The 12,800-nt window shown below is 57.9% G+C and overlaps 1 protein-coding gene across 1 annotated transcript; it reads right to left on the bottom strand.

Moving 5' to 3' along the window:
- Positions 1-4,284: 4,284 nt before the first annotated feature.
- LOC136788569 (uncharacterized) lies at positions 4,285-9,341 on the bottom strand. The gene is made up of 13 exons (XM_066987129.1): positions 8,222-9,341; positions 8,029-8,108; positions 7,809-7,943; positions 7,622-7,701; positions 7,382-7,493; positions 7,072-7,261; positions 6,768-6,871; positions 6,490-6,642; positions 6,232-6,386; positions 5,836-6,127; positions 4,912-5,749; positions 4,754-4,813; positions 4,285-4,541 (listed from the first exon to the last, which is right to left on the bottom strand). Exons 1-13 carry the CDS (start codon positions 8,355-8,357, stop codon positions 4,285-4,287), a joined length of 2,592 nt encoding a protein of 863 aa, XP_066843230.1. The 5' UTR covers positions 8,358-9,341.
- Between the last annotated feature and the right edge of the window lie 3,459 nt (positions 9,342-12,800).

Here is a 12,800-nt window from a genome sequence, read left to right as displayed (position 1 = left end):
GGAGGCTGAGGGGCCCTCAGGGAGGGCGGCCATTTTGTGGTCCCTCACGGAGCACAGAGGGGCTGAGGAGAGATGGCTGCCCGTGGCTTCTGGGGGGGACGCGGGGACGTGTCAGGGAATGGGGGGGCTCTGGGAACGGGAGGGCCTCTGCTAATTACAGTCCTCAGTCGTTAGGGTTGGAAGAGACCTCCAGGGTCATCTGGTCCCAAAAACTGAATGTGGGTCTCGAGGTTCAACGCAGTGCTCGAGGATCCCCCCCACCCCCGAAAATAAAGCTTCAAAAAGCACCCCCCCCCCCAAAAAAAAAGCACAAGGTCCCCTCAAAACCCCCATAAAAGGCCCCAGAACACCCCAAAACCCCTAAATCTCCCCCAAACCACCCAAGGCAGCAGAATCCCCCCCATGGGGCGCAGGTTTTCCCCCAGGCTCGGCCTTGAGCCCTCACAAATGGACTTAGAACTGAAAGGAAAGGTTTTAAAACCCCAAAATGAGGCTTCGGACCCTAAAGACAGGGTCCCCTAGCACTGAAAATTGGGATTTGGTGTGAAAAAGGAGGGTGTAATCCTGCAGTGAGAATTTGGGGTCTTGAAAAGGGAGGGTTGGATTTTAAAAAGTGGGGTTTGCACCTTAAAAAAAGAGGTTTATAGCCAAAAATTACAAAATCTTTAAGGTTGGGAAGGACTCTTAACCTAATTTTGGAGAAATCCCCCATGAAAGCATGCCCTTAAACCTTTTAAAGTCCTCCAGGCATGGTCCAAGGAGGACCTCCAAGGAGGTTTTCTGGTCTCAAACAGAGCTTTTGGGCTGAAAAGGGTGGATTTTCCCAAAATAAAACTTGACCAAAATAAACTTTGTCCTCTCAAAACTTAATCCTCTCAAAACTTTATTCTCTCAAAACCAAATTTACCAAATAAAACTTTATTCTCTCAAAACAGGGCTGGGGTGTGACCCCTCATTTTTCCACCCAAATCCTTGAACTTTTGCTCTTTACTGTGTGCCGTAAACCCACAAAACCCCGTTTTCCACCCCAGTCGTTCAGAATTTCTTTTTTTTTTCGAGGAGACCCCAAAAAGGGGGGCACAGCCTCGGCTCCCCCCTCACGGCGCAGGCCGGGCCCAGCAGGGAGGCTGAGGGGCCCTCAGGGAGGGCGGCCATTTTGTGGTCCCTCACGGAGCACAGAGGGGCTGAGGAGAGATGGCTGCCCGTGGCTTCTGGGGGGGACGCGGGGACGTGTCAGGGAATGGGGGGGCTCTGGGAACGGGAGGGCCTCTGCTAATTACAGTCCTCAGTCGTTAGGGTTGGAAGAGACCTCCAGGGTCATCTGGTCCCAAAAACTGAATGTGGGTCTCGAGGTTCAACGCAGTGCTCGAGGATCCCCCCCACCCCCGAAAATAAAGCTTCAAAAAGCACCCCCCCCCCAAAAAAAAAGCACAAGGTCCCCTCAAAACCCCCATAAAAGGCCCCAGAACACCCCAAAACCCCTAAATCTCCCCCAAACCACCCAAGGCAGCAGAATCCCCCCCATGGGGCGCAGGTTTTCCCCCAGGCTCGGCCTTGAGCCCTCACAAATGGACTTAGAACTGAAAGGAAAGGTTTTAAAACCCCAAAATGAGGCTTCGGACCCTAAAGACAGGGTCCCCTAGCACTGAAAATTGGGATTTGGTGTGAAAAAGGAGGGTTTAATCCTGCAGTGAGAATTTGGGGTCTTGAAAAGGGAGGGTTGGATTTTAAAAAGTGGGGTTTGCACCTTAAAAAAAGAGGTTTATAGCCAAAAATTACAAAATCTTTAAGGTTGGGAAGATCTCTTAACCTAATTTTGGAGAAATCCCCCATGAAAGCATGCCCTTAAACCTTTTAAAGTCCTCCAGGCATGGTCCAAGGAGGACCTCCAAGGAGGTTTTCTGGTCTCAAACAGAGCTTTTGGGCTGAAAAGGGTGGATTTTCCCAAAATAAAACTTGACCAAAATAAACTTTGTCCTCTCAAAACTTAATCCTCTCAAAACTTTATTCTCTCAAAACCAAATTTACCAAAATAAAACTTTATTCTCTCAAAACAGGGCTGGGGTGTGACCCCTCATTTTTCCACCCAAATCCTTGAACTTTTGCTCTTTACTGTGTGCCGTAAACCCACAAAACCCCGTTTTCCACCCCAGTCCTTCAGAATTTCGATTTGTTTTCGAGGCAACCCCAAAAAGGGGGGCACAGCCTCGGCTCCCCCCTCACGGCGCAGGCCGGGCCCAGCAGGGAGGCTGAGGGGCCCTCAGGGAGGGCGGCCATTTTGTGGTCCCTCACGGAGCACAGAGGGGCTGAGGAGAGATGGCTGCCCGTGGCTTCTGGGGGGGACGCGGGGACGTGTCAGGGAATGGGGGGGCTCTGGGAACGGGGGGGGCTCTGCTAATTACAGTCCTCAGTCGTTAGGGTTGGAAGAGACCTCCAGGGTCATCTGGTCCCAAAAACTGAATGTGGGACTCGAGGTTGAACGCAGTGCTCGAGGATCCCTCCCCACCCCCCCCGAAAATAAAGCTTCACAAAGCACCCCCCCCCAAAAAAAAAGCACAAAGCTCCCCTCAAAACCCCCCTAAAAGCCTCCCAGAACACCGCAAAACCCCTAAATCTCCCCCAAACCACCCAAGGCAGCAGAATCCCCCCCATGGGGCGCAGGGTTTCCCCCAGGCTCGGCCTTGAGCCCTCACAAATGGACTTAGAACTGAAAGGAAAGGTTTTAAAACCCCAAAATGAGGCTTCGGACCCTAAAGACAGGGTCCCCTAGCACTGAAAATTGGGATTTGGTGTGAAAAAGGAGGGTTTAATCCTGCAGTGAGAATTTGGGGTCTTGAAAAGGGAGGGTTGGATTTTAAAAAGTGGGGTTTGTACCTTAAAAAAAGAGTTTTTTTTTCACATGAAATTATAAAATCTTGAAGGTTGGAAAGATCTCTCAACCTAATCTGGAGAAATCCCCCATGAAAGCACGCCCCTAAACCTTTTAAACTCTGGACACTCCAAGGAGGTTTTCTGACCTCCAACAGAGCTTTTGGGCTGAAAAGGGTGGATTTTCCCAAAATAAACCTTGACCAAAGTAAACTTTGTCCTCATCAAAACTTTATTGACCTTAAAAAAAAAAAAAAAAGAGTAGTTTTTTTGTTTGTTTGCTTGTTAGCCTGAAATGATAAAATCTTGAAGGTTGGAAAGATCTCTCAACCTAATCTGGAGAAATCCCCCATGAAAGCACGCCCCTAAACCTTTTAAACTCTGGACCTCCAAGGAGGTTTTCTGACCTCCAACAGAGCTTTTGGGCTGAAAAGGGTGGATTTTCCCAAAATAAACCTTGACCAAAGTAAACTTTGTCCTCTCAAAACTTTATCCTCTCAAAACAAAATTTACCCAAAGAAAACTCTCTCCTCTCAAAATGGGGCTGGGTGTGACCCCTCATTTGTCCACCCAAATCCTTGAACTTTTGCTCTTTACTGCGTGCCATAAAACTACAAAACCCCGTTTTCCACCCCCGAGTCCTTCAGAATTTCGATTTCTTTTTCGAGGAGACCCCAAAAAGGGGGGCACAGCCTCGGCTCCCCCCTCACGGTGCAGGCGGGCCCAGCAGGGAGGCTGAGGGGGCCCTCAGGGAGGGCGGCCATTTTGTGGTCCCTTAAAGAGGTTTATTTTCAGCTTGAAACGATAAAATCTTTAAGGTTGGAAAGATCTCTCAGCCTAATTTGGAGAAATCCCCCATGAAAGCGCGCCCCTAAACCTTTCAAACTCCTCCAGGCACGGTCTAAGGAGGTTTTCTGACCTCCAGCGGTGCTTTTGGTCTGAAAAGTGTGGATTTTACCACCCAAAATGAAACGTGACCAAATAAACTTTGTCCTATCAAAACTTTAACTGCTCAAAACTTACAAAAAAAAAAAGTGGGGTGTTGGACCGTAAAAAAAAAAAAAAGAGTAGGGTTTTTTTTTTTTTTTTCACATGAAATTATAGAGTCTTTAAGGTTGGGCTCCCCCCGTCTCCTTGGAGGCCACCTCAGCAGGCACCAAAGGAGGAGGCCGGGCACAGGAGGGAGGCCGGCGCGGAGCTGTGAGGATGATGGAGGCTGCGGAGCGCCTCCCTTAGGAGGAGAGGCCGAGGGGGTCTTTAGCTCGGAGGACGCCGAGGGGTGAACGCAGGAGGCACCGGACAAACATGGGGACGAAATTTATTTGTGGTGAGGGCGGCAAAACGTGGAGCAGGCTGCCCGGGGGGGTGCGGAGGCTCCTCTGCAGGCATCCGAACCCCCTGCGGCCGTGAGGTGAGCTAGTCGTCCTTGCTCTGGCAGGGGGATGGGTCCTTGGACGTCCCTTCAGAGCCGGAACCTTCTGGGCTCTCCTCGGGCTGGGGCTCGGTCTTCGGCCTCTGGCGGCGCCTTCGAGGCCAGCAGCAGAGCGCCGCCAGCGGGTTCCACGGCACCGGCAGCCGCCGGAGCCACTTGCGATGCTGCAGCAGGGCCTGGATGGTGCGGGAGGTCTCCGCGCGCACCGAGGGCGCCGCGTCGTGCATCATGGGCTGCAGGACTGCGGGAGGACGGAGAGAGGCTGGAGCCTCCGCCGGGCCGCGGAGACCCCTCCGGGAGCCCCCAGCCGGGAGGAACGCGGGGAGCAGCCGCTCCGAGCGCCCCGCGGCCCCCCCGATTCGTTCCCCCCCCAGCCTCCACCGCGCCTCCCCCGGGGCGGAGGCCCGGCCTCCAGTCCTCCCCCGCCCGGCCTCCAGTGCTCCCCTCACTCACTGTCGATGATTTCGCGCAGCTTCTCTTCGCTCTGGTCCTGGAGGAGCTCCGCGGCGAGCCCTAGGAGCAAAGCCGCCCGTCAGCCTCCGCCCCGGGCAGGGCGAGGGGAGGCCGCGGGGCCTCTTGCGGAGGCCGCTGGGGCAGGGAGGTGGCCTCACCGATGAACCTCACGGTCTCCTCGCGCACGGATGCCTGAGGGTCCTCCAGGTACGCCCGGCTCTGCTGTAGGCGCTTCTCTACCCGGTCTCGATCCTGCTGCAGCTGGAGAGGCCGCGAGGCTCGGTGAGCCTCCCCGGCCCCGTTTCTTCCCCCCCACCCACCCACCTCGGGGAACCCCCGAGAGCCCCCCGCCAGCCTCGCCGCGGAGGCCGCCCTCACCAGGCACGCTCTGATCCTCCAGGTCTGCTCCATGTGGGCCACGTCCTTCAGCTCATCCCACCACAAGAGCTCCGCCGCCGCCATGAGGGCTTCTTGGGAGGCCTGCGAGGCAGCGGAGGCACGGGGCTCGGCGCCGGCTCCTCGCGCCCTCCGGCCTCGCCGCGAGCCTCCGTCGCCGGCGCTTACCTTGGCCACGCTGTGGGTCTCGTCGCTCATGCGCAGGTAGAGCGGGACGAGGATCTTGCGCACCTTCTTCCACATCTGCGTCTTGTGCCTCCACAGCACGCGCTCCATGGCCGCCTTGAAGAGCTTCATGGAGCTCTCCCGCACCGCGGCGGCCTCCTGGGGAAGAGGAAGAGGAAGGGGGACGGGGGTTTCGGCTGCGTGGCTCCGGCACGGGCGGGCGCCGCGGGGCCGCGGAGGCTCGTCCTCCCGCTTACGTTGTCCAGGAGAGGCTTGACCACGTCGACCAGCTCGAGGGCGGTGAGGCTGGCCGCCTTCCTTCTCCACGATGCCGAGGATGTTGCCGCAGACCGCCAGGGCCGCCGCCGTGATGTGGGGCTTGCCGAACTGCAGGGTCTCCAGCACGTCCGGCAGCAGGCACTGCCCTGCCTTGGCCTGCGCCGAAAACACCGGGGCGTGAGGAGGCCGCCGCGCCGCCAGCCGAGGCCGGGAGCGGGGAGGGGAAGAGGGCGGAGGCTCACCAGCTGCGGCCTCTCCATCAGCGCCGCCAGGCCTTTGAGCGCCAGCCAGAGCAGGTGGAAGTTGGCGGTCCTGAGGCAGCGCTGCAGGCACTCCACGTCCCGCAGCTCCTTGGGGACGGGGTCTTCGGGGCGCTGGGCGTAGAGGAGGCTGAGGCGGACGAGGCTGAGGTCCTCGGCCACCCCGAGGAACTCGCGGATGTTCCTGTCGTGCAGCAGCAGGTGGAGCTCGTGCAGGAGCCGCTTCGCCATGGCGGGCACGGCAAACATCACCTCCCACATGTCCATCGAGGCGCTGCGGGCACGGAGAGGGCGTTATCGGCGGGGGCCCCGCGGGGGTTATCGGGGGAGCCCTGGGGGCTGCGGTTTGGGGTGCCCTGGAGGCTCGGGGGCCGGTACCTTTCTTGGGACGGGCAGATGAAGAGCACGGTCATGAGCACGGAGCGGGGGAAGCACTCCGTGAGGAGGACGAGCAGCTCCAGGAGCCTCTTCCGCACGTCGGGCGCCGGCTGCTTCTTCAGCGTTTTGAAGAAGAAGTTGACGAAGTGCGGGACCTGCCGGGGGGACGCGGGGGGGTGAAAAGCGGCCTCCTTTCCTTCCCTGCCGGGGGGGGCGTCGAGGGCCGGGGGAGGGGGCTCAGGGCGGGGGGGCTCTCACGTCCGCCAGCCAGCTGATGGGGTCTCGGGTGGTCGCGTCGAGCAGAAAGGAGACCCAGTGCTGGTCCTCATCGCACACGCCTTCTGTCACAAGCTGCAGGCAGGTGAGGATGAGGTCCGTCCTCTGCGAGATCTTCAGGTACCTCCCGAAGGGCTGCGGAAGGCGAGGAGGAGGTTGAAGAGGAGGCCGGGGAGGGAGGAGGCCCCGGCCTCGAGGCTCTGGGGGCTGCGGGGAAAGGGGGGGGGAACGACGCGGCCGGGGGTGGCCGAGCCGCTCACCTCCAGCGAGGAGCACTTGGCCAGGAACTCGCCCAGCTTGCAGACCCTTTCCATGGCTCTCCTGCGGGCGAGGGCGTTCGCGGAGGTGCAGAACGCATCAGGGCCTGCGAGGAGAAAAGCGAGCTGCCGGCGGGGCTCGGGAGGGCTGGGGGCTGGGGGCTGGGGGGGCTGGGGGGGAGCCCCTCAGGGAGAAGGGGAGCCCCTCGGGGTGGGGGAGAGACCCTCAGAGAGAAGGGGAGCCCCTCGGGGTGGGGGGGAGCCCCTCAGGGAGAAGGGGAGCCCCCTCGGGGTGGGGGGGAGCAACCTGGGGTGAGGAGGAGCCCCTCGGGGTGACGAGAAGCCCCCAGGGTGACGAGAAGCCCCCCAGGACGACGAGAAGCCCCCCAGCCGGGCGCGGGACAGACCTGCACGACGCTCTGCAGCTTCTCCGGGAGCTTGGTGGCCGGCGGGCTGAGCAGCAGCAGCTGCAGCATGCTGTCCACGGCGTGCATGGTCTGCGAGTGGGGGGGGGAACGAGCGTGGGGTGAGCGTGGGGCTGGGGGCGCCCCGGGAAGGGCCCTGGGGAACCCCCCGGGGAGGGGAGGGAGGGGAGGGGAGGGGGCGCCGGCACCCACCATCACATAGAAGCGCGCGTTCAGCTTCTCCTTGGGGGGCAGCAGGAAGACGCTCTGGAAGCAGGTGTCGAGCAGCCGCAGCATCTCCCTCACCTTGATCACCTGCACCGTGCTGCGAGGAGAGGGGGGGGGAGTGAGGCCGCAGCTGAGGCCCGGCCTCGAGGAGAGGGCGCGAGGCGAGGCCGGCCTCCCGAACCCAAGAACCCTCGGTCGAGGCCGGAGGCGGCCCCGGGCGCGTACCTCAAGGCGGCGACGGCCAGCATGGCTTGCTCTCGCACCGGAGACTGCAGCTGGTCCTGGGGCTCCGACGCCAGCACGATCTGCGGGAGGGGAGCGGGACGGGAGCTGGCACCCGGCCCCCCAGCCCCCGGCGGCACCCAAGGTTGCAGCAGCCCCCCCCCGGCCGCCCGCCTCACCCCCTTCTCACCTCGATGTGCCTGGCCACGTCGGTGCGGCGACAGAAGCAGTCGAGGCCCGCCGACAGCCCCTTCTCGCGGGCGGTGGTGCAGACGCTGCAGACGCTCTCCAGAAACTTCATTTTCTGCTCCTCGCTCAGGTGGCTCTGCGGGAGACCCCCGGTGAGGGTGGGGAGCCCCGGCCGGGAGCCCCCCCCCCAGCCCCCAAGCATCCACGGGGGTCGCCTTTACCTTTTGCTTGTTGGTTACAAAGGCGTCAATGGTGGTCACGGCCTCCTCTTCCTCCTGGTACACGGCCAGGTCGTCGAAGGCTGGGGGAGAGACAGCGAAGGGGGCCATGAGGGGAGAGCGGCGGCAGGGGCGGCGGCGAGCCCCCCCCCGGGGGAGCTCGGCGCGTTCGTGGCGGGGGTTTCTCTGCACTCACGGCCCGGCAGCGGCACGACCTCCTCCTCCTCCTCCTCCTGCTTCACCTCGAGGAAGTCGGAGGATTCCTCAATGGGGGTGGCCCAGCTGTCCACCCAGGCCAAGCGGGGCCGCTCGGGGGGGGGTTTGTCTGCCATGGTGAGGGGGGGCGCGAAGGGAGGGAATGAAGCTCCACGCGGGGTGGGTCTCCGGCTCGCTCCCTCTCGCTCCTGCCCTGTCCTGACAGGCACTGGGGGGGGCGGCGAGGCGGCGACGGCTTTTATGTCGTGACATGGCGCGGGTCTCAAAGGGACCCTAACAACAGCACCCGCCCGGCCATGAGACCCCAAAAAGGGGGGGGCACGGCCTCAGCTCCCCCACCCCACACCCTCGTCAGCCTCCCATAAAAGCCCCCAGAACACCCCAAAACCCCTAAATCTCCCCCAAAATCTTTAAGGCTGGAAAGATCTCTCAACCTAATCTGGAGAAATCCCCCATGAAAGCGCGCCCCTAAACCTTTCAAACTCCTCCAGGCACGCTCTAAGGAGGTTTTCTGACCTCCAACGGAGCTTTTGAGTTGAAAAGGGTGGATTTTCCCAAAATAAAAATTTGCCAAAGTAAAACCATGTCTTCTGAAAACTTTGTCCTCTCAAAACTTTATCCTCTCAAAACAAAATTTACCAAAATAAAACTTTCTCCTCTCAAAATGGGTTAGGGGTTCGACCCCTCATTTTGACCACCCAAATCCTTGAACTTTTGTGTTTCCCACGTGCTCTACAACCACAAAACCCCATTTTTCACTCCCCAGTCCTTCAGAATTCCGATTTTTTTTCGAGGAGACCCCAAAAAGGGGGGCACAGCCTCGGCTCCCCCCTCACGGCGCAGGCCGGGCCCAGCAGGGAGGCTGAGGGGCCCTCAGGGAGGGCGGCCATTTTGGGGTCCCTCACGGAGCACAGAGGGGAGCACAGAGAGGTTTTAAAACCCCAAAATGAGGCTTCCGACCCTAAAGACAGGGTCCCCTAGCACTGAAAATTGGGATTTGCTGTGAAAAAGGAGGGTTTAATCTTGCAGTGAGAATTTGGGGTCTTGAAAAGGGAGGGTTGGATTTTAAAAAGTGGGGTTTGCACCTTAAAAAAAGAGGTTTATAGCCAAAAATTACAAAAAGGTTGGAAAGATCTCTTAACCTAATTTTGGAGAAATCCCCCATGAAAGCATGCCCTTAAACCTTTTAAAGTCCTCCAGGCATGGTCCAAGGAGGACCTCCAAGGAGGTTTTCTGGTCTCAAACAGAGCTTTTGGGCTGAAAAGGGTGGGTTTTCCCAAAATAAAACTTGACCAAAATAAACTTTGTCCTCTCAAAACTTAATCCTCTCAAAACTTTATTCTCTCAAAACCAAATTTACCAAAATAAAACTTTATTCTCTCAAAACAGGGCTGGGGTGTGACCCCTCATTTTTCCACCCAAATCCTTGAACTTTTGCTCTTTACTGTGTGCCGTAAACCCACAAAACCCCGTTTTCCACCCTAGTCCTTCAGAATTTCGATTTGTTTTCGAGGCGACCCCAAAAAGGGGGGCACAGCCTCGGCTCCCCCCTCACGGTGCAGGCCGGGCCCAGCAGGGAGGCTGAGGGGGCCCTCAGGGAGGGCGGCCATTCTGTGGTCCCTCACGGAGCACAGAGGGGAGCACAGAGAGGTTTTAAAACCCCAAAATGAGGCCTCGGACCCTAAAGACAGGGTCCCCTAGCACTGAAAATTGGGATTTTTTGTGAAAAAGGAGGGTTTAATCCTGCAGTGAGAATTTGGGGTCTTGAAAAGGGAGGGTTGGATTTTAAAAAGTGGGGTTTGCACCTTAAAAAAAAAAAAAAAAGAGTAGTTTTTTTGGTTTGTTTGTTTGTTTGTTTTTCACATGAAATTATAAAGTCTTTAAGGTTGGGCTCCCCCCGTCTCGTTGGAGGCCACCTCAGCAGGCGCCAAAGGAGGAGGCCGGGCACAGGAGGGAGGCTGAGGGAGCCCTCAGGGAGGGTGGCCATTTTGTGGTCCCTTAAAAAGATTTTTTTTAGCCTGAAATGATAAAATCTTTAAGGTTGGAAAGATCTCTCAACCTAATCTGGAGAAATCCCCCATGAAAGCGCGCCCCTAAACCTTTCAAACTCCTCCAGGCACGGTCTAAGGAGGTTTTCTGACCTCCAACGGTGCTTTTGGTCTGAAAAGGGTGGATTTTCCCAAAATGAAAATTGACCAAAATAAACTTTGTCCTATCAAAACTTTAACTGCTCAAAACTTTCTCCTCTCAAAACGAAATTTACCAAAATAAAACTTTATTCTCTCAAAACGGGGCTGGGGTTTGATCCCTCATTTGTCCACCCAAATCCCTGAACTTTTGTGTTTCCCACGTGCTCTACAACCACAAAACCCCATTTTTCACTCCCCAGTCCTTCAAAATTTCGATCTTTTTTGAAGAAGACCCCAAAAAGGGGGGCACAGCCTCGGCTCCCCCCTCACGGCGCAGGCCGGGCCCAGCAGGGAGGCTGAGGGGGCCCTCAGGGAGGGCGGCCATTTTGTGGTCTCTCAGAGCTTTGCTCTGGGGACTTGGGGCTTCCCTGGGGGGCTCGGAGCCCTTGCCCCGCAGCCACGAGCACTTGGCCAGGAACTCGCCCACTTTGCAGATCCTTTCCACGGCTCTCCTGCAGGCAAGGGCCTCAGAGAGAAGGGGAGCCCCTCGGGGCGGTGGGGGGACCGTCGGAGTGATGGGGAGCAACGTGGGGTAAGCAGGAGCCCCCCAGGGTGGTGGGGAGCTCCTCGGGGAATGGTCGGGAGCCCCTGGGGTTTGTGGGGAGCCCATGGGGTGGTGAGAAGCCCCTCAGAGTGATGGGGAGACCCCCAGGGTGGTGGGGAGCACTTCGGGGTGATGGGGAGCAACGTGGGGTAAGAAGGAGCCCCCCACGGTGAGCGGGGGCCCCGAGGGTGCTGCGGAGCTCCTTGGGGTGGTGAGAAGCCCCTCAAAGTGAAGGGGAGACCCCCGGGGTGGTGGGGGGCCCCTCGGGGTGAGGATGAGCCCCTCAGGGCGATGGGGAGCAATGTGGGGCAAGGAGGAGCCCCCCAGGGTGAGGGGGTCCCCAGCATTGGGGTGGGTGATCCTTGGGAGGTACCTTCAGATCCCAAACTTTTTGGGGTCCTTTGAGGCTGGGACTCCGGCCAGAGCTCTGTTTGGGGGGGTCTCCGGCTCGCTCCCTCTCGCTCCTGCCCTGTCCTGACAGGCACTGGGGGGGGCGGCGAGGCGGCGACGGCTTTTATGTCGTGACATGGCGCGGGTCTCAAAGGGACCCCAACGACAGCACCCGCCTGGCCATGAGACCCCAAAAAGGGGGGGCACAGCCTCAGCTCCCACACCCCACACCCTCGTCAGCCTCCCATAAAAGGCTCCAGAACACCTCAAAACCCCTAAATCTCCCCCAAACCACCCAAGGCACCAGAATCCCCCCCCATGGGGCGCAGGTTTTCCCGCAGGCTCGGCCTTGAGCCCTCACAAATGGACTTAGAACTGAAAGGAAAGGTTTTAAAACCCCAAAATGAGGCTTCGGACCCTAAAGACAGGGTCCCCTAGCACTGAAAATTGGGATTTGGTGTGAAAAAGGAGGGTTTAATCCTGCAGTGAGAATTTGGGGTCTTGAAAAGGGAGGGTTGGATTTTAAAAAGTGGGGTTTGCACCTTAAAAAAAGAGGTTTATAGCCAAAAATTACAAAATCTTTAAGGTTGGAAAGATCTCTTAACCTAATTTTGGAGAAATCCCCCATGAAAGCACGCCCTTAAACCTTTTAAAGTCCTCCAGGCATGGTCCAAGGAGGACCTCCAAGGAGGTTTTCTGGTCTCAAACAGAGCTTTTGGGCTGAAAAGGGTGGGATTTCCCATAATAAAACTTGACCAAAATAAACTTTGTCCTCTCAAAACTTAATCCTCTCAAAACTTTATTCTCTCAAAACCAAATTTACCAAAATAAAACTTTATTCTCTCAAAACAGGGCTGGGGTGTGACCCCTCATTTTTCCACCCAAATCCTTGAACTTTTGCTCTTTACTGTGTGCCGTAAACCCACAAAACCCCGTTTTCCACCCCAGTCCTTCAGAATTTCAATTTGTTTTCGAGGCGACCCCAAAAAGGGGGGCACAGCCTTGGCTCCCCCCTCACGGCGCAGGCCGGGCCCAGCAGGGAGGCTGAGGGGGCCCTCAGGGAGGGCGGCCATTTTGTGGTCCCTCACGGAGCACAGAGGGGCTGAGGAGAGATGGCTGCCCGTGGCTTCTGGGGGGGACGCGGGGACGTGTCAGGGAATGGGGGGGCTCTGGGAACAGGGGGGGGCCTCTGCTAATTACAGTCCTCAGTCGTTAGTGTTGGAAGAGACCTCCAGTGTCACCTGGTCCCAAAAACTGAATGTGGGACTCGAGGGTCAGCGCAGTGCTCGAGGACCCACCCCCCCAAATAAAATTTCACAAAGCTCCCCTCAAAACCCCCCTAAAAGCCCCCAGAACACCCCAAAACCCCTAAATCTCCCCCAAACCACCCAAGGCAGCAGAATCCCCCCCATGGGGCGCAGGTTTTCCCCCACGCT

This window comes from Anser cygnoides, chromosome W (genome assembly GCF_040182565.1).
Source record: "Anser cygnoides isolate HZ-2024a breed goose chromosome W, Taihu_goose_T2T_genome, whole genome shotgun sequence".
Taxonomy (NCBI): Eukaryota; Metazoa; Chordata; class Aves; order Anseriformes; family Anatidae; genus Anser; species Anser cygnoides.
This window is presented reverse-complemented; position numbering and strand designations above follow the sequence as displayed.

Bases quoted from the DNA above. Each gene is read 5' to 3' on its own strand.
- LOC136788569 (XM_066987129.1), bottom strand. From the start codon at position 8,357: ATGGCAGACAAACCCCCCCCCGAGCGGCCCCGCTTGGCCTGGGTGGAC. The intron at 7,262-7,381 runs GTGGGTGCCGGC...CCCCACTCGCAG, and splicing joins ACGCGCGCTTCTATGTGATG to ACCATGCACGCCGTGGACAG. The intron at 6,643-6,767 runs GTGAGCGGCTCG...CGCCTTCCGCAG, and splicing joins CCAAGTGCTCCTCGCTGGAG to CCCTTCGGGAGGTACCTGAA.